We start from the raw sequence: 21,801 nt of genomic DNA, 5'->3' as shown, positions 1-21,801 counted from the left end.
TGATTTTCTGTCTGGTTGAGCTATCCATTGCTGTAAGCGGAGTATTAAAGTTCCCTGCTATTAGCACATTCTTATCGATAAGAGTGTTTCTGTTTGTGATTAATTGTTTTAAATATTTAGGTGCTCCCATATTTGGTGCATAGATATTTATAATTGTTAGCACTTCCTGGTGGAAAGACCCTGTAATTATTATATAATGCCCTTCGTCATCCCTTGTTACTGTCTTTACATTAAAGTCCAGTTTGTCTGATATAAGTATAGCTACTCTAGCTTTCTTTTGACTTCCAGTAGCATGATCGATATTTTTCCATCCTCTTACTTTCAATCTGAAGGTGTCCTCCCATCTAAAATGAGTTTCTAGTAGACAGCTAATGGACAGATTTCGTTTTTTATTCATTCTGCTACCCTATATCTTTTGTTTGGGACATTTAGCCCATTTACATTCAGTGTTATTATTGAAAAATATGGGTTTATAGTCATCGTGTCTTTTGTGGGATTCATGCTTGTGGTGGTGTATCTGGCATCTTGTGTTCTTTGCAACATTTCCCTCATAGAGTATGCCTCTCCTTCTATTCTGAATGACAGGTTTACTGGATAGAGGGTTCTTGGCTGCATATTTTTCTGTTCATCACATTGAATATTTCCTGCCATCTCTTTCTGGCCTGCCAAGTTCCAGTAGATAGGTCTGTAACCACTCTGATACGTTTCCCTTTGTATGTTAGGGCCCTTTTCTCCCTAGCTGCTTTCAGAATTCTCTCTTTGCCCTTATACTTTGCCAGTTTCACTTTCGTATTTCGTGCAGAAGATCGATTCACGTTACATCTAAGGGGAGATCTCTGTGCCTCTTGGATTTCAATATCTGTTTCCTTCTCCAGATTGGGGAAGTTCTCTGCTGTAATTTGTTCAAGGACTCTCACTGCCTTTCCTTCTCTCTTCCTCTTCTGGAATTCCTATGATATGGATATTATTCTGTTTGATATCGCTGAGCTCTTGAACTCTCCTTTCGTGTTCCTATATTAGTTTATCTCTTTTTTTCTCAGCTTCTTCTTTTCCTATAACTACATCCTCTAAATCACTTATTCTCCTTTCTGCCTCTTCAGTCCGTGCATTGGATGCCTCCATTTTATTTTGCATCTCATTTATAGCATTTTGAATTCATCAGAAGTATTTTTCAGCTCCATAGTCTTTGTAGCAGTCATTTCTCTGATGTCTTCCATGTCTTTTTCAAGCCCAGCGATTAATTTTATGACTATTGTTCTAAATTCTTGTTCAGTTATGTTGTTTATATCTGTTTTGAGCAGTTCTTTAGCTGTCAATTCTTCCTGGAATTTCTTTGGAGGAGAGTTCTTCCATTACGTCATTTTGGTTAGCTTTCTTTCTTTTGTTAGCTGAAAGCTTGTTATGCACTCTGCACCTGTGAGTGCTGCTGTACCAAAGAAGGCTCTTTGACTGTCCAGGGCCTTTCCATTCAGAAAGTGTTCTTTGAATGGTGTCTCTTGGTGTCTCTTGTTGAGACCTTGGTTATTTTATTTCCCTACTCGTAGTGGTATTTGGGAATCTCCACCATGTGTACTTTGACTTGTTTCTTCAGTTACCCCTGGAAAAGAAAACATACAAACACATAGGGAACCAAGGCACAGAAACGCACAGACAAATCTAACAAACATGGAAACCGAAAGGGAAAACGAAAAAGAGAAAAATGATGGGGAATAAAAAGTGGAAGGAGGGAAGACAAATAATAAAAATAAAAATACCTAAAAAAGAGAAAAGAAGAAAAGGGAAAGAAAACCCAGTAGACATTGGACAGTCTAAAGGCATAAAACCAGAATTCCCAGCTATAAATAAAGAGCCGTGTGTATGCTCTGCTGATGGAAGAGCATATATAAACAGAGAAATGACAGGGCAGGGAGGAAGCGAAATTGGAAGTGATATGAGCAGTCAGAAAGTCTAAGAGCCTCTGTTTGGTCTAGAGTGAGGCTTCTTACTTGTTAGTCATTTCATTCTGGTAACTTTTGCCAAGTGATATGTTAGGTTTGTGCGGGCAATACAGGTAGAAAGTACCCATTAGCCATTGTGAATAAAATAATTGATCAAAAAATAATAGAAGTTGGAAGTATGTACACATATATTAAAATGATGCTTCAAGTCAGCAGTTAAAGTGATACTCTTCATAATAGCAGTGAATTTTATTTTATTTTAATATTTTAACAGGAGGACATTTTTAGAGAACAGAATAAGGATGATGGTCCTCAGGAATTATTTTGCTTTGGAGAAAATAGGAATTGAATGTTAGTGTTTTACAGAAGTGCTTTTGTGCTATATATAAAAACAGATTTTTATTGACTTTTGATAGGAAATCACTTGTTTTAATTAAAAAATATTTTTAACATGTATTCATTTTTGAGAAACAGAGCACGAGTTGGGGAGGGGCAGAGAGAAGAGACACAGAACCCGAAGCAGGCTCTAGGCCCTGAGCTGTCAGCACAGAGCAAGGCATAGGGATTGAACTCAGACCTCAGGAGTATGACCTGAGCTGAATTTGGCTGTTTAATAGACTGAGCCACCCACATGCCCTGAAAATCACTCTAAGAAAACATACATTTTTATTTATCTGCGAGAAACTGTTAGGTTTATTGTACCATCATGTTTTGAATGACAAAAATTGGAGACATAAGTAACCAAATGTCATTCCCGTGAGACAGCTACTATGTAGTTAAAGAGAGGGATGATCCAGACTTATCTTTCATTCATATCTGAGTAATAACAGGTAGTAAATTTGGTCACTTAATTTAATATTTTTTCCTTTTAAAATTTTGTTTTATCTTAGAGAAAATGGCAGGTACCGTGTTTTCACGTGTTAGAGAATCAGTTGTTTTTAATAATCAATAGCAAAATGTTAATGGATTTTATATATAGATCTTAAAGTGCACTCTTTGGAGGGTATTGTAATATTTAAGAATTAAGGGGTCCTCGTTCTTTGTGACTTTAATTGATAGTAAATATCTAAAGTACTAATTAATTAAAAGCTTTTAAACTCTGAACAGTATGATTGTCAAATTTTCATTTGGTGTCATGAATATTTTAGTTATGAAACTGTCTGGGGTTCCATCCTACTAAATGTGATGTTTTCTTTTCCTTAATGTAGAATAAACTGAGTTAATAGCTCCTTTGAGAAAAATGTGCATAAAAGGCCAAATGGTTTCTTTTATAGGCTACTCTATCTTGATTCTTACTACAAACCTACCACCCACCTATCTCACTCGCATTTACAATGTTTGTTATTTTTCTGTTACACATTCCAAAATTTCTGTTTCTATATTTGAGTCTTTTTAGATTGTACTTGGATTTAAGACATTCACTTATATTTTGCTTTTTATTCTAGCAATAGTTTGGTGTTAATTTTAGTAGTGATAACTTATAATAAATTTAATATTTACAGAATTAAGTCATAAGAAACCGACTTAATGAATTTCAAAGAAATTAAAGCCCTCTTAATTTTCCTGTGTGTGTGTGTACAATTGGATATTCAGTCTTTTTTTTTAGAAAGTATTTTTTTAATGTTTTATTTATTTCTGAGAGAGAGAGAGACAGCATGAGCAGGGGAGGGTAAGAGAGAGAGGGAGACACAGAATCTGAAGCAGGCTCCAGGCTCTGAGCTAGCTGCCAGTACAGAGCCCGATGTGGGTCTTGAACCCACGAACCGTGAGATCATGACCTGAGCTGTAGTGGGACGCATAACCGACTGAGCCTGCCAGGCGCTCCAAGGGACATTCAGTCTTAAGAAGAAAAGAAATGCTGGGGTGCCTGAGTGGCTCAGTTGGTTAAGCATCTGACTCTTGGTTTCAGCTCAGGTCGTGATCTCATGGTTTATGAGCTTTGAGCCATGCATGGGGCTCTGCACTGACAGTGTGGAGCCTCTTTGGGATTCTCTCTCTCTCTCTCTCTCTCTCTCTCAAATAAATTTAAAAAAAAGGAAATGTGACACGTTACAATATTAATGAACCCCAAAGAATAAGCTAGACACATAAGACAAATGCTGTTTGATTCCCTTAGACGTACCTAGAATAGTCAGATTCTAAGGCAGTGGGTAGTAGTTACCAGTGTTTGGGGAATATGGAAGTACAGAGTTATTTTTAATGGGTACAGAATTTACTTCCAGGATGATGAAAAAGTTTTAGAAATCTAGAGTGGTGATAGTTACACAACATTGTGATTATACTTAATACCACTGAATTGTACTCTTCTAAAAGGAAAAGAATAAATATGCTTTGTGTATAAAATTGCATAGGTCCAAGTGTCATCCTTTAGAGACTAATCAAGTGCATCTGGAGTAGGGCTCAGGCACTTAAATTTTTATAAGCCTTACAGGTCATTTTGATGTATCCTCAGCTTGAGATCCACTGCTCTAAATGATGTTCAGTATAACAAGTTTTCAGGGAAATGAAATCAAAGCCACAGTGAGATTAATTTTATTTCTCACTAGGATGGTTATTATTCAAGAAATAAAAAAAAATAGCAAGTGGTAAGGATGTGGAGGAATTGGAACTCTGTGTGTTGATGGTCTGGAATGTCAAATGGTGAAACTAAATGTGGAGCACAATTTGGTATTCCTTCAAGGTTCAGTATACAGTTTCCATATAACCCAGCAATTACACATCTAAGTGTAATTCTTTACTCAATAGAAAGGAAAACACTTGTGCACACAAAAGATTTATACACCAATATTCATAGCAGCATTATTCATAATAGTTAAGAAGTAGAACATGTCCATCAACTTGTGAAGGGATAAAGAGATTTGATACATGCATATCATAGAACATTATTCAGCAATGAAAAGGAAGAAAATGCTGATAGATGCTACAACACAGATCAACCTTGAAAACATATACTTAAGTAAAAGAAGCCAGTTACAAATGACCACATGTTGTGTGATTCCATTTATATGAAATGTCCAGAGTAGCATATCTATAGAGACAAACTAGGTTAGTGGTTTCCTAGGGATGTAAGAGAAATAAGGAAATTGGGGGATGATGGCTTAGGGATGCAGTGTTTCTTCTGAGGGTGATGAAAATGTTTTAAAATCTGGATTTTGGTGATGGTTGCATACCTCTGTGTACACTAGTGAATTGTAGTAGTAAATTGTATGTGAACTATATTTGAATAAAACTTAAGCTCAGTGGCTTACTTTTTATCTACAGAAGCTTTATTCAGTTATCTTCCAGCTAATTGCTCATTCTTTATGATTTCCTGTGTCTTGTATATATTTTCAAGATTTTCTTTAACATTTCTTCTTTTTTTTTTAAGCTTATTTATTTATTTTGAGAGGGAGAGAGGGAGAGAGCACAGGAGGTACAGAAATAGAGGGAGAGAGAAAGAATACCAAGCAGACTTCATACCGTCAGTACAGAGCCCGACATGGGGCTCAAACTCATGAATCCTGATATCATGACCTGAGTCAAAACCAAGAATTGGACGCTTAACTGAGTGTTACCACCCAGGTGCCCCTGTCTTTAACATTTCTTTAAATACAGTAAACAGTCAGGGTCTATGTCTCATTATTCCAGTTTTTGAAATCCTTATAGATTTCTTTCATCTGTCTCATTTCTGTCAGTTTAGGCATGCTGCCTTGTTTCCATGTGTGCTTAAGTATTTTTGACCATAAGTTCCTAATATCCCTTGGAGTATTAACATGTGGAAATTTTTTGAGGCCCAGGATAAAGGTTGGTTACTCCAGAAAGGATTTGCTGGTTTTTTTCTGCTAGGGGTCTAGGGATATTATTAGTCTGAGATATCTTAATATTATAATTTGTGCTTGAAGCCCTCTTAACTTTAAAGTTAGTTGGAATTTGGGCTAAAGATGGTCTATTTGATAATATGAACTGGGAACTCTATAGTACATAAAATGTTACTCCTTTGTTTCTTCTACTTTCTACAAAATAAAATATGCATACACCAGAGAATGTTAACCAGTTTTAGTGGTCTTTGCATGGTAGTTCAAGATTGGTAGTTTTACTGTGAGATTTTTCTCCTGTATGGCTAATTAGAAGGTGGTGTGACTATAAGATTTAGATTTAGACTTGAACAGATGTAACAGCATATGTTTAGGCATCAAAGCCATTTCCTTAAAGTCAGTGTTATAGGGCTTGTGTTGATGTATTGAGGCAGTGGAATAACTAATATAAATGAGGCATTCTTTTCACTTATTGTTCATTATATGTAGAATTCTTCTGGGTAACTCTTGGTAGTTATTGCTTGGGTTTCAGGCTTTCATAAATCTTTGTTATGTTTAAAAGTGGCCTTGATTCCTAACAGTTAATTGAAGGAACATTGGGGGAAAAATCAAATTTCTAAGACAATACAAAGGAATTATTTGATTAGTAAGAATTTTGTGGTAAAGCAAAGTGGAAATCCTAGAATGTGTTTCTAAATTCTTAGTGGCCAAACTACTCCTAGGGTACTTTAAATCAGCACTTTTTAATCATTTATGTGGAAAATTCTTTGAAATGATTTTCAGGACTTGGGGAAACTCTGTATAAAATTTATTGATAAAGTCCTGGTATTTTTTTATGATCATCTCTAATTCCCTGCTTATTATAGCTATATTGATCATCAAAATATTCCAGCAAGACTGGTTTTTAATAGTATAATTGTAATTTGTAAAGAGTCAAAGGGAGAATTGATTCTAAAAAGCTTTTAGTGTTGTATTTTTGGAAAGTTTGCTTCAGCTCTACTGTCTTCATCCTTGAATAACCTTGATGGGTACTTAAAGCAGTAGGGTAGGCTGAATGATGACCACCTGGAGAGGCCAGCTCTTACCTAATTCCTAGAACCTGTGTTACCTTTTAAGAAAAGGGATTTTTGCAGAGGTGATTAAACTAAGGTTCTTGAGATGAGGGGATTGTCCTGGATTGTCCAAATGGGTCCTAATTCCAGTTGCAGATGTCTTTTAGGAGAGATTCTGGGGGAGATTTGATCTACACAAAAGAGGAGACGTGGTGACCACAGAGGCAAAGATTGATGGTGCTGCAAGTCAGGGAAAGCCAGCAACTGCCAGATGCTTGAGGAGGCAAGGAACAAATCCTCACCTGGAGCTTCCAGGGTGAATGTGTGTGGCCCTGTGGACACTTTGATTTTGGTTCAGGACAGATTTTGGACTTACAATTTCCCAAGCTATGAAGGAATATATTTCTGTGGTGTTAAAATTTTGGGTTTGTGGTGATTTGCTACAAGCAGCCCTAGGAAACTAATTGAAGTAGTGACTTTTCCCCCACCCTTCTTCTTTTGACTTGTACCCTAGTTTGCAGCACAAGCATCTAAGAATCTTCTTAGAAAGTTTAGATTTCTTTGCCTTATCACAGATTTAGAAAATCAGAATTTGTAGGAATAGAATTTAAGGATCTGTACAACAAATTGCCCAGGTGATTCTGACGTGCACCCGGTTTGATAAACATTTCACGAGGATGCTATATTGGTTTCCTTGCTGCTGTAGAAAATTACCACCAAGTTGCTGGCTTAGAACAACACAAGTTTATTCTCCCATGGTTCTGGAGGTTGGAGGTCCAAGATTAGTATCATAGGGCTAAAGTCAGCAGGGCTGAACAAACTGAGGACTGATGGGTGTGTGTGGGGGGAAGATGGGCATGGAGGAGGGCACTTGTGGGGATGAGCACTGGATGTTATATGGAAACCAACTTGACAATAAACTATTTGTAAAAAAAATAAAATCATGAATACGTATTTCTAAATAAATAAATAAATAAATGCCAGCTGTTGCTAAATGGGGAAAAAAAAAGAATGGCACTGGTTATGATGAGTACCCACTGTTGGAAGTGTTGAATCACTAAATTCTACACCTGTTTTTGATATTACATTGTATGTTAACTAATTGGAATTTAAATAAAAACTTGACCAAAAACCCCTAAAATAAAATACACCACAAAAAAAATAAAATAAATACAGTCAGCAGGGCTGGTACCTAGGATTTGAATGTAGATACATTTGGGAGGTCATTATTAGTTTACCACAGACCCCATGATAACATCTCGTGTAAAAACCATAGATGTAAATGAGGTTCAGTAAGATTGTCTTGCTTCATTTATTATGTATTCACCTAACGTATTTTGGTAAGTTTTCCAAATAAAGTCATTTGGAAGTCAGAAAAAAATTTTTTAAAGATAAAATGATTCAATAATAATTGTCAGTACTTTTTTGAGTAGACAGCATATTTTTGTGGATGTTTATTTGGCTAGCTTATTAGCATATCTTTTTTTATATTTAAACTTCTATATTTATATCCTATTTTAAAAGTAAACAAAATTTAACTTAAGCAGTTTCATATGCAAATGCAAGAAGTATATGTATACACTTTAAAAACAGGTATACGCATACTGTGTGTCTCCCTCTTTCAGCACTGAAGGGCCTGTTCCACTACACACCAAGAATGTGACTAAGTCACAGCTGAAGACCTTAAACCTCTCCTAGAATTGCCCTTACCCAAAGTATTTTACCTTGCCCAAGGCCACGCCTCCTCCTTAAGGGTAGCCTACATCCTATAATTAGTTGATATTGGGACTTGAGAAACCTGGCTCTCTCACCCCCATTGAGTATAGCTCTGTAGTACCAGCTTAGCTTCAGAGCTCCCTGGGGAGTAAATTGATGCTTTTGTTATGACTGCCTCCTAACCCAGCATCAGCTGCTGCTCTGTTCTTAGTCACCACATCACCTATAGGTGTAAATCCTGAGAACTCTTCCTAACAAACTTCCTACATGCTAATCCCCATCTCAGAGTCTGCTTCTCAGGGAGATCATTCTGTACATAGATGGTTGGATACTCAGATGAATCATAGATAGAAACATAGACTCATAGATTGATCAGTACATAGCAGATGCATAGATACATAGCATATCTTTTTTATGTGGTTCCCATTCCCCTCAAAGAGAATATCAACTCTAATATAAATCAGTAGTGTAGGTAGAAGAAACTTTTTTCCCTTTTTAGGTAGATTTCTCCCTTTAAAAATTTCTTCCTTTTTGGGGCACTTGGGTGTTTCAGTTGTTTAAGGATCCGACTTCAGCTCAGGTCATGATCTTGCAGTTCATGAGTTTGAGCCCCATGTTGGGCTCTGTGCTGACAGCTCAGAGCCTGGAGCCTGCTTCAAATTCTGTGTCTCTCTCTGTCTCTGCCCCTCCCCCGCTTGTGTGCATGCTCTCCCTCTCAAAAATCATCATTAAAAAAAGTAATGAACAATTCCTCCCTTTTTCTGTCTTTTAGCTAGTTAGGCCTAAAAGTCTTAATAAAAGTTCTCTATAATAGATGATATTTATGATATGTGCAAGAATAGTTTTTCCCCCACAAAACAAAAATTGTCTTTTAAGTCTTTCTTGGAGAATAAAACAGTACAGTTTAGATTACCCTTTTTAAAAAAAAAATTCCTCTTTCCTTTACATTAATTTAAAAACTCGTAAGGCATTCAGTGATAGAACAGCTAGGTAGAAGATCAACAAGGAAATACAAGATTTGGAAAACACTGTAAACTAACTAGACTTTAACAGATATCTGTAAAACACTCCATCCAGCTGCAGCACAGTACACATTCCTCTCAAGTACACATGGAACATTCCAAGATAGACCATATTTTAGACTATAAAATAGTTTCAATTAATATAAAAGGATAAAATCACAAAATATTTTTAACCACATGGGAATGAGATTACAAAACATTAACAGAAGGAAAGTTAGAACATTAACAAATGTATATAAATAACAGTTTCAAATAGCCAATAGATCAAAGGAAAAATCACAAGGGAAATTAAAAAATATTTAGAAATGGATGAACACAAAAACAAGGTACTTGAATATGGGATGCAGGTAAAGCAGGCTTAAAGAGGGAAATTATAACTGTAAATGCCTATAATTTTTAAAAAAGATTTCAAATTTATCATCGAACTTTTACTTTACGGAGCCAAAGAGCAAACTAAACCCAAAGCAAATAGAAAGGTTGAAAGAGTGCAGAGAAGAGCAGAAATAAACATAAAGGAGGAAAAACATACATAATCACTGAAACCAAAATTTGGTTCTTTGAAAAGATCAACATAATTGATATCTTTTTAGCTGTACTTACAAAGTAACAAATAGAGGAGACACACTAAAATTGGGTGTGAAAGAGTATCTATCACTGACCTTATGGAAATAAAATTATAAGGGAATGCTATGTAAGTTGTATATCAAGAAATTAGATAACCTCATTTTCATAGAGTGATTTCTATCATACATAGTGGAAATACCTCTTATAAGGCAAAGTAATCAGTACCAGAGTTAATGTTTCATATGATTAAATTTTCTCTTGCCATGAATGGAGGCAAAATTTACTAATTATTGGTGAATTTGCATCATTTAAAACTGTGGACAGAAAAATATGTTATTGCTTAAATGCCTTTTTCCCCTTTTAGTCAGCTTGGTTTTGCGTCTTACTCCCTTGTTAATTTTGTTATATTAATGAAATGTGCATTCATTTCACTTTCATTTCACTTTCATAGAAAAAATGTGATATTGTTGAAATTACTCTGGGCAGAAGAAATCTAATGTTTTCAATATGAAAAACATAATTTTTAGGAGTACATTTTTCTGTAAGAATATTTGGAAAGAATTGGTAAAAGATTGGATACAGAGAGGCTTTATCTAAAACGAGTTCTTTTTAAGTTTTTATTTAAATTCCAATGTACAATGTAATGATTCAGGGTACATGTACAATGTAATGTACATGTAATGATTTAATACTACCATATGTCACCCTGTGCTCATCATGACAAGTACCCTTCTTAATCCCCATCACCTCTTTAACCCATCCTTAACTACCTGTCCTAACATAGAGAATTCTTAGGTCTTAACATTAACTACTTTTTTTTTTTTTTACAAATAGTTTATTGTCAAATTAGTTTCCACATAACACTCAGTGCTCATCCCCACAAGTGTCCTCCTCCATGCCCATCCCCCCCTCCCCCCCACATCCATCCGTCCTCAGTTTTTGTCAGCATTCAAGAGTCTCTCATGGTTTGCCTCTCTCCCTTTCCCCCACCATTTCCGCCCTTCTTCTCCCCCTTGTTCCTCCGTCAAGTTCCTCCTAATTCTCCTATACGTGCAAACATATGGTATTTGTCCTTCTCTGCCTGACTTATTTCGCTCAGCATAACACCCTCAAGGTCCATCCATGTGGCTACACATGGCCAGATTTCATTCTTTCTCATTGCCATGTAGTATTCCATGGTATAGATAAACCACGTCTTCTTGATCCATTCATCTGTTGATTGACACTTAGGCTCTTTCCATGTCTTGGCTATTGTGGAGAGTGCTGCTATGAACATTGGGGTACACGTGCTCCTATGCCTCAGCATTTCTGTATCCCTTGGGTAAATTCCTAGCAGTGCTATTGCTGGGTCATAGGGGAGTTCTACTGTTAGTTTCCTGAGGAACCTCCACACTGTTTTCCAGAGGGGCTGTACCAGTTTACATTCCCACCAACAGTGTAGGAGGGTGCCCGTTTCTCCACATCCTCGCCAGCATCTAGAGTTCTCTGATTGGCTCATTTTAGCCACTCTGACTGGCGTGAGGTGGTATCTCAGTGTGGTTTTGATGTGTATTTCCCTCATGAGGAGGGATGCTGAGCATCGTTTCATGTGTCTGTTGGCCATCTGGATGTCCTCTTTGGAGAAGTGTCTGTTCCTGTCTTCTGCCCATTTCTTCACTGGGTTGTTTGTTTTTCGGGCGTGTAGTTTGGTGAGTTCCTTATAGATTCTGGATATTAACCCTTTATCTGATATGTCATTTGCAACTATCTTTTCCCATTCCGTTGGTTGCCTATTAATTTTCTGGGTTGTTTCCTTTGCTGTGCAGAAGCTTTTCATCTTGATGAGGTCCCAACAGTTTATTTTTGCTCTTGATTCCCTTGCTTTTGGGGATGGGTCAAGCAAGAAGTTGCTGCGGTGGAGGTCAAGGAGGTTGTTTCCTGCTTTCTCCTCTAGGGTGTTGATAGTTTCCTGTCTCACATTCAGGTCCTTTATCCATTTTGAGTTGATTTTTGTGCATGGTGTGAGAAAATGATCTAGTTTCATTCTTCTGCATGTTGCTGTCCATTTCTCCCAACACCATCTGTTAAAAAGGCTGTCTTTTTTCCATTGGATATTCTTTCTTGCTTTGTCAAAGATCAGTTGGCTGTATACTTTTGGGTCCACTTCTGAGTTCTCAATTCTGTTCCGTTGGTCTATGTGTCTGTTTTTGTGCCAATACCATACTGTCTTGATGATTACAGCTTTGTAGTAGAGGCTAAAGTCTGGGATGGTGATACCTCCCGTTTTGGTTTTATTTTTCAGTATTACTTTGGCTATTCGGGGTCTTTTGTGGTTCCATACAAATTTTTGGATAGTTTGTTCTAGTTTTGAGAAGTATGCTGGTGCCATTTTGATTGGAATTGCATTGAATGTGTAGAGTGCTTTAGGTAGTAATGACATCTTAACTATATTTATTCTTCCTATCCATGAGGATGGAATGTTTTTCCATTTCTTTGTGTCTTCTTCAATTTCCTTCATCAGTTTTCGATAGTTTTCATCATACAGATCTCTTGTATCCTTGGTTAGGTTTATTCCGAGGTATTTTATGGTTTTTTGTGCAATTGTGAATGGGATCAGTTTTCTTGATTTCTCTTTCTGTTGCTTCATCATTGGTGTATAAAAATGCAACCGATTTCTGTACGTTGATTTTGTACCCTGCAACTTGGCTGAATTCTTGGATCAGTTCTAGTAGGCTTCTGGTGGAGTCTGTCGGGTTTTCGATGTAGAGTATCATGTCATCTGCAATGAGTGAAAGTTTGACTTCCTCTTTGCCAATTCTGATGCCTTTGATTTCCTTTTGGTGTCTGATGGCTGATGCTAACATTAACTACTTTCTTTATTGATCAGGTGTAGGTAATAACAGTGAAGGTGGAAGAGGAAAGGCAGGTGCAAAACTTTTCCAGGATTTTCAGATGTTAAGTAGAATCTGGACTCATCCTTGGTGTTTGCAGTTGGACTACATTAGCAAAGAAAATAAGGTAAATCAGGTAACCTTAAAGGTGTCTGTTGGAAGCATAATAACTTTAAGAAAAATGTTGATCTATATAAACTTACTATATATTTGAATTTTCATTTTCTTTGTGGTACAGTATTTCAACTTATTTTATTTCTAGTTAATTTTATTTTAGAATGTGTTATGATTATGGAAGGAGTATTAAATGTTATTCTTAACATCTTGCATAACCATGTTAAAATGATCAAAATTAAGAAATTAACATTGAGTCTATACTATTAACTAAACAACAGATTTTAAATGGATTTTATCAGTTTTGTATTTATGTCCTTTTTCTTTTCCATGATTCAGTCCAAGACCTCATATTGCATTTAGTAATCATATCTATCATGTCTCTTTTATTTTTCTAATCTATGATAGTTTCTCCGTTCTTATCCCTAGACAATTAACTTATGCTTAGATAAAATAAATATCATAATTTCCAGTACAAGTTGAAATAAACTATTAAAACATTCATCATTTTTTTTCTCTAGGGATACTTTGATGAAGACAGTATGGATGAATTTATAGCTTCAGATTCCGATGAAACTTCCATGAGTTTAAGCTCCGATGATTATACAAAGTAAATTGAATACTTTTGTGTCCTGTGTTGACTCATTTAAAATCCCTAATTGCTGATTGTCCTCTCATAATTGGTATTTGTGTCTTTGCTATGCTATCCTAACAGTTTAAATTTATTCCTTTTTTAGAAAGAAGAAAACAAAGGGCAAAAAGGGGAAAAAAGATAGTAGCTCAAGTGGAAGTGGCAGTGACAATGATGTTGAAGTGATTAAAGTCTGGAATTCAAGATCGCGAGGAGGTGGTGAAGGAAATGTGGATGAAACAGGAAGCAATCCCTCAGTTTCGTTAAAGCTGGAAGAAAGTGAGTGTAATGAATATTGCCTTTATCATGGAACATTGATAGAGAAAATATGGCCATGTTTTTTTTTCAGTTATTAATTTATCCCTACTGTTTTGCTCAAAGGAATATCTTTCCTCAACTGGTAAGCATTTAAAATAATCAGGTAACATAATAACAAGTATCTGGTGAATGTTTAATTATAAGCAAGCCATTGTGCTATATAAGAGGAAAGAAAGAAAAACTAGTGTTTATATACATGTATATAAACTAAATTCTATATTGTTTTCACTCCATGCATTAGCTAAGTTAATTCTTGAGTAGACTTGCAATGCTGTTCATAATCTTTATTTTTATAAATAATTTGTACAAGTCAGACTCAGACCTAGACACATGTAATTTCAGAACCATCATGGTATTTTCACTTACCTACATATAAATAACTAGAAACATTGCATATAATCAAGTACAATTGTAATTAACTTTATACAGTGAAACTAGTGTTCATGGTTTAGGCTTTTTCCTTTATAATTCGTCATAATCTATAATTTTGTATACTTTAAGTTTTCCCTGTATCATGTACAGCTTATCACCTCTTTTGCTTTCTCTTTCTCTTTTACTCTTGTGGATGAGTGTACACACATCTGAACATCTTTGAAGTTTATTTATTTAGTGTTTATTTATTTTGGGGGGGGAGGGGGAGACAGAGCACGAGTAGGGGAGGGGCAGAGAGAGAGGGAGACAGAATCCAAATCAAGCTCCAGGCTCTGAGCTGTAAGCACAGAGCTTGACCGAGGGGGTGGGGGTGGGGGCTCAAATTCATAAGCTGCAAGATCATGACCTGAGCGTAGTCAGATGCTTAACCAACTGAGTTACACAAGTGCCCCACTACTGAAAATCTTTGAATTTTCTGTTGGCTGAAGTTGTTTTGACCTATATCTAGATTTGAAGGGTTACTGTTAAGGCTCCATATATCCTAGTGTTGCCTGATTGGGTGTCTAGGAACTCCAAAGCTGGGACTAAATATCTGAATATTTGAATATTTGAAATAGCAAATATCTAAAGACAGAACAGTGTAAATAGCTCTAAATATTTGTCATTTGAGAGTCATGTAGCAAAGCATTTGACTTTGAAGAGAAGACAGATAGGTGCCACCTAGGTAAATGACCCTGAGTTCAAACAAGCGTGGCTAGGTTTTGGGCTGCAGCTGAACTAATTTGGTGATTCCTTAATAAACACTTAACTCTTCAAGAGAATAGGGGGCAGAAAATGTATTTGAAGAAATAAAAGCTAAAAGCTTCCTTAATGTGGGGAAGGAAACAGAAATCCAGATCCAGGAGGGACAGAGAACTCCCTTCAAAATCAAGAAAAGCAAGCCAACACCAAGATATATTAAATTTTCAAAATATAGTGATAAAAAAATCTTAAAAACAGCAAAACAAAAGAAGTTTTTAACTTACAAGGAGAAATCCATAAGGCTAGCAGGAAATTTCTCAACAAAAACTTGGCAACCCAGAAGAGAAGGGCATGATATATTCAAAGTGTTGACTTGGAGAAATCTGTAGCCAAGAATACTGTATCCATTAAGACTGTCATTGAGAATAGGAGCGAAATGAAGAGTTTCCCAGACAAACAAAAACTAAAGGTGTTCATGACCACTAAACTAGCCCTGCAAGAAATGTGAAGGGGACACTTTGGGAAAGAAAGACCAAAATCGATGAAGAATAGAAAGGAACACAGAAAATCTTCAGAAACATTGACAACAAATAATAAAATGATACTAAATTCATATTTGTCAATAATTAGAATGTAAATGGACTAAGTGCTCCAATCAAAAGACCTAAAGTGTCAGAATGGATAAAAAACCAAGACCCATTTTCATGCTGCTTACAGGAGACTTATTTTAGACCTAAAGACACCTGTAGATTGAAAGTGAGGATGGAGAAACATTTATCTTGCAAGTGGACGTCAAAAGAAAGCCAGAGTAGCCATGAATGTAAGCAAACAAACTAGGTTTTAACCCAGAACTGTAATGAGATGAAAAAGGCATTGTACCGTAATACAGGGGTCTATCCAACAAGAAGATCTAACAATTATAAATATTTATGCCCCCAAATTGAGACACGCAAATATATAAAACAGTTAATGGGACACCTGGGTGGCTCAGTTGGTTCAGCATCTGACTTGATTTTAAATAATCCAATTAAAAAATGGGCAGCAGACATGAACAGGCATTTTTCCAAAGAGCATATACAGATGATCAATGGACACCTGAAAAGATGCTCATTATCACTTACCACCAAGGAGATGCAAATCATAACTGCAATGAGATATCACCTCATAACTGTCAGAATGGCTAAAATCAGCAGCATATGAAACAACAGGTGCTGGTGAGGATGTGGAGAAAAAGGAATCCTTGTGCACTGTTGGTTGAGAAGGCAAACTGATGCAGTCATTCTGGAAAACAGTGTGGAGATTCCTCAGAATGTTAAAAGTGGAACTACTCTAAGATCCAATAGTTGCACTACTCAGTATTTACCCAACAAATACAAAATAAGTAGTTCACTGGGGTACATAACACCCCTACGTATATAGAAGCATTATGTAAAATAGCCAAATTATGGAAGTAGCCCAAGTGTCCATTAGCAGATAAATGGATAAGAGATAGTGTGTGTTTGTGTGTGTGTGTGTGTGTATATATACACATGGGATATCACTCAACCACAAGAAAGTATGAAATCTTGCCATTTGAAATGACATGGGTATAACTAGAGTGTACTATGCTAAGCGAAATAAGTCATTCTGAGAATGATGGTTACCATCGGGAGGTGAGTGGGGGAATGGATTAAATAGGTGATGGGGATTAAGGAGGGCACTTGTTATGAGCATGGGTGTTGTATTAAAATGGTGAATCACTATATTCTACACCTGAAATGAATATTATACTGTATGTTAACTAACTGGAATTAAAGTAAAAGCCTAAGAAAAAAATATATAAAACATATAAGTCTTCGGTACCTCTTTGGAATAGATTTTAGCCTAACCAGACCCTTGCATACTTCTCCTACAAATCAGGAGAATAGTAAAATTAAATTACTAAATTTTCCTCCTTATTCTTCTCTGCTGTTGTCCCATGAAGGCAGTTTATTTTCAGTGTTCATCTTCCAATTAGATTTAAAGAATATTTTTCTAAGAATAGTAAAGAAATAGTTGCAATTGAATTTATTAAGATGCTCTTTTTCATTTAAATTTCTCCTCAGTCATCTCTTAATTGTAAATAAATAGCTTAAAATTTTTCTGTTCCTAAGAATGATTTACTTAAAATATTCTCATTGAAATTTTTTTTGTAACTATGGTAGGAGAAAAGGGAGAATAGACTAACTAGTATGCTCATCCTGTGCTATAAAGGGGTTAAATAAAAGTATGCTGAAGTATTGACCCCTTCATCACTTAGAAGGGGGTACCTGAGGTAGCTGGGTCACCTCTAGAAATGAGCAACCTCTTCCATTTTCTCCCGGTTGCTATGTAAGTAGTATTGTTTTCCATATATATCATCATATAAAAATGGTTGAAAGGAATTGAGGCAGAGAGTAGGTGGCTGGCTGTATTTCGTGACCTTAAAAGCAGATAGGGAAGGCTGTGAGTTCCATATGACAAATTTTGACTGCTTGTCTAATGTTTTCATTTTAGGTGTGTGCAGTCAAATGGAAGTCATTTCATCTGTAGATGTATCTTATATTTTCTTCAGCTGTGTACATGTATAGTTTATTAGAAATATTTTCCAGAACAAATTGATGATAAAAGTCTATTTTGGGGCACCTGGGTATCTCGGTTAAGCATCTGACTCTTGGTTTAGGCTCAGGTCATGATTTCACGGATCATGAGTTCAAGTCCCACATCAGACTCTGTGCTGACAGTGCAGAGCCTGCTTGGGATTCTCTCCCTCCCTCTTTCCCTGCCCCTCCCCCACTCATGCTTTTTCTCTTTATCTAAAAAAAAAAAAACCCTATTTTTGTAATTTAGATCTAGATTACTCCAAATAAGGCTGAGTAGATCATAGTATATAGACATATATAATAGGTACTGTGTAGGTTTTAAAAAATTACTTTCAGGGCACCTGGGTGGCTCAGTTGATAAGCCTCCTACTCTTGATCTCAGTTCAGGTCATGATCTCAGGGTTTGTGAGTTCAAGCCCCTTGTCGGGCTCTATGCTGACAGCACGGAGCCTGCTTGGAATTCCCTCTCCTCTCTCTCTGCCTATCCTACTCGTGCTTGCTCGCCTTCTCTCTTTCTCAAAATAAATAAATCATCTTAAAAAGTTTTAAAATCTATATAATTACTTTCTTATAGGAAATGTAAGAAAACCTAAATAGGAAGAATTAAAGGGTCAAAATGTTGTATTTAGAACTTGAAATGTAAAATAAATAGATGGTTTATAATTGAGCTATGATTTTCACTGAATATTTTATTTTTACTTTCAAAGAGTTGCTGTTTCTTTTTACAGTAGCTTTCTGAATGTTTTCAGAAGCAGTATCTTGAATAAGTCTTTTAAGTTAACCTTACAGTATCCCTATTTCTGTTTTTTAGTATTTTATTAGGACAGTATTTTTTTTTAATGAGGAAATGACTATGTAAACTACTTCAAAGTATTCAATTCATTATTATTTCGCTGTTTTTAGAGTAAGCTGTATTGAGCATTTACACTTTAAAATATTTGTTATTTATTATATGGATATAAATTTCTCTGACGGAATCTTTGTACTTGATATTGGACCATCAAATTAGCACTAATATACCACATTTATTCATTCGACAAATATTTATTTGAGTGCTTTCTATGGTGCCAAGCACTGCTATAGAAGCTTGAGTTATATCAGTGAACAAAATTCACTCATGGAGCTTAGCATTTTACTACTAGTACTATATAGATACATAATACTTTAAAGATATGCTTTTTATAAATCTGTGTATCTTGCTGCAAATATGGTAGTTACATATATATTTAGAAAAATGTGCTTCAAGAAATTAGTGATAGAGTTATTGCTATTTATTTATTGGTATTTCTTTTGTGCCTTTACCTTGTGTTTTGTGATATCCATAGTGGATATTAAGGAGTGGCTTTGATTAATTAACTTACTGTTTCTTGTCATGTATATAAAGACAAGGTTATAACAGAAGTAAAGTTAATCCATGTGGATGATTAAATAAGAATATTCAACATGAAATACCTGTTTGTAAGTTTTAATTACTTACGATATTCACTTATATTTCTAGACCAGTTTTTATTTTTTTTAGACATTACTATAAAGTATTGTGATTATATCCAATAGGATCAAAATTAGAATGGAATCTTTTGTATTTGCTCAGAAATTCTCATCTATCCAAGAGTTACCTACCTACCACATTTTTACTAACTTTCTGCTGGCATTTTTTTATTGCTAACATTTTCACCTTAGATAAATTGCCTTTTTCACCTTAGATAAATTACCTTTAGTGGGTAACTATTGCTGAAGTTATGTGTGATCTGTGGAACTGCAGAATTCCCTAAAAGCATTTGTTAGTTGGCCAGTTGACTAATTGTAGAATGGAGTTTAGTTAACATTTGCCTTGATAAGCTATTTGTCAGTGGCCCCCAAGACCACCCTCAGGTTCAGTGATTCACAGGACTCAGCATATAGTCATATTCATGTCTATTATTTATTATAACCAAAGGGTACAAAGCAAAATCAGCAAAGGGAAAAGGCACATGGAGCAGAGTCTAGAGGAAACCAGACATAACCTTCCAAGAGTCTTCTCCCAGTGGAGTCACCCAGGATGTACCCATTTCTCCAGAAATAAGTTATGATAACATGTGAAATGTCATCTACCCAAGAAGCTCAGTAGATAGCAAGTGCCTAAGTTTTTTTATATATGTGTTAAACACTCTCTGCCTGGTTCATACCAAATTTCAGTCTCTCAGAAAGAAAATACATGTTGAGAATAAGCCAGTCTAGGCACAGTGAGCCATTCTCATCAGGGAAAGTTTTATGTTAGTACAGAGAGTTGTTTACCATTCAAGTGCCCAGGGCCAGCCTTGCAGAGGAGGCTTTTCTAAGATGAAATTTTAAGTTGACTCTTGAATAGTGAAGCATAAATAGAAGATTGCCTTGCAAAGAAGGGAAGAAAATAACAAGACCTTCAAGGAAAGGTATGGATTCTTAGAAATATGTGACATGTTTAGGCAGTTCATTGTGGTTTGAATATCAATACTTAATGAGCTCTCTTTAAATAATGGAAATCACCAGGACCCAGACACAAAAAAGGAACTGATAATTTAAACAATTCAAGGTATGCTGTGGAAGCCCTAGGGATATGCTAGTCTGGAGACTAGTAGCTTTGGCTTTCAACTACTCAGTAATAGGATACAAGGCCTTGAGCCCTCTATGAGGTGGTGAGTTCTTTGAACCCAGATTAAAGCTGAATCTCTAAAGGGTATATATAGTCCATTGAAGAATAGGATAGAAGAAAAAAATGTGCCCATCAGTCCAAGTAGATGACAAAGAAGCTTATCTGTTTCACCCTGGGCTCTGGGTTGAGAAAAATAGTTTCTTTGGATTCATAATCATGGGCTTTCCCTTATGTAGATTATGATTACAATGTATATTACTTAGTCTAAAAATCTCAAGCTGAAATGCCTCAAAAGTAATTCAGAAACAGATGCCGAATAAGTATGAAGATGTATGATCTCTACATATTACTGATAAACTGATTCTCACATATTACTGATACAATGAAAGTGAAATGACAATAAAAATTATAGAATACCCGAGGAAACTATTAACTTCAGGAAAAGTTAGCAACGAAGTAAGTTAGCAGCAAGCCTGGCAAAAGTTAACACACAAAATGAACAGCATAATTAGATTCTGAAAGGCCTCAGATAATAGAAGTATTTGATAATGACTATAATTCTGTTTAGTGATCATTTTTAAAATCACAAGTATAAGTTTATGCCATAAAATTTAAAACTTGTGAGATAAATATTCTAAAAAAAATATAACAACATTGAGTGTTCATTTGACAGTAGCCAAAAATTAGAAATAATCTATATGTCCATGAGAGGAACTAATGAGGAGATACCATAATGTATATGAGGAGAGCTAAAAATTATGGTATATTTGGGCAGTGGGATTCTACATAGTTAGAGTGATTAAGTAAGACTCACTTTGAGTGAAAAATGAAAAGCACATTTACTGAAAAAGTAAGTCATAGAAAGATACATCTAGTATGTACTGATTACATATAGTTTAAAAACAAAGATTAATATACAATTTAGGGATACATGTATAGTGAAAATTAAAAAAACATACACAAAAATAGTAAATACAGAATTGAGGATTTTATTTTGACATATATATTATTTTACTTTTTTAAAAAAATATAGTTGACACAATATTTCATTAGTTTCAGGTGTACAACTCAGTGATTTGACAAGTTTATGTATTATGCTATATTCTCCACAAATGCGGCTACCATCTGTCCTGTTTCATTGCTATTATAATATCATTAACTGTATTCCTTATGCAGTGCCTTTTATTCCCATGACTTAGTTTGTTTTCTGTATTTATAGGTCTGATACTGCTTTTTGTTCGTTCATTCATTTGTTTTGTTTTGTTTTTAGATTCCCATGACTTACTCATTACATAAATGGAGGCCTGGATCTCCCTCTCCCCTTCACCCATTTTGCCTGTCTGCCCTTCCCCCTCCCCTCTGACAACCCTGTTTTCTATTTATAAATCTGATTCTGCTTTTTGTTTGTTTATTCATTTTTCAAGATTCCACTTATGGTTGGAATCATATGGTGTTTTCC

General features: G+C 35.6%; 1 protein-coding gene across 5 annotated transcripts in view; it reads left to right on the top strand.

Annotated features, from left to right (window-relative positions):
- The window catches only part of ATRX (ATRX chromatin remodeler), a 326,901-nt gene that overhangs the window by 227,714 nt on the left and 77,386 nt on the right, over window positions 1–21,801 (top strand). For all 5 annotated transcript variants that reach the window (XM_039222723.1, XM_039222722.1, XM_039222721.1 and 2 more), the window contains 3 exons: window positions 12,952–13,082; window positions 13,591–13,679; window positions 13,807–13,979. In XM_039222723.1, the coding sequence (XP_039078654.1) occupies window positions 12,952–13,082; window positions 13,591–13,679; window positions 13,807–13,979 (393 nt within the window). The remainder of the gene's footprint in view (window positions 1–12,951; window positions 13,083–13,590; window positions 13,680–13,806; window positions 13,980–21,801) is intronic.

The sequence above is a fragment of the Hyaena hyaena genome, unplaced genomic scaffold (assembly GCF_003009895.1).
Source record: "Hyaena hyaena isolate Hyena2069 unplaced genomic scaffold, ASM300989v1 scaffold_1181, whole genome shotgun sequence".
Classification (NCBI taxonomy): Eukaryota; Metazoa; Chordata; class Mammalia; order Carnivora; family Hyaenidae; genus Hyaena; species Hyaena hyaena.
Note: the sequence above shows the minus strand (reverse complement) of the source record. Positions and strands in the feature narration are given on the sequence as shown.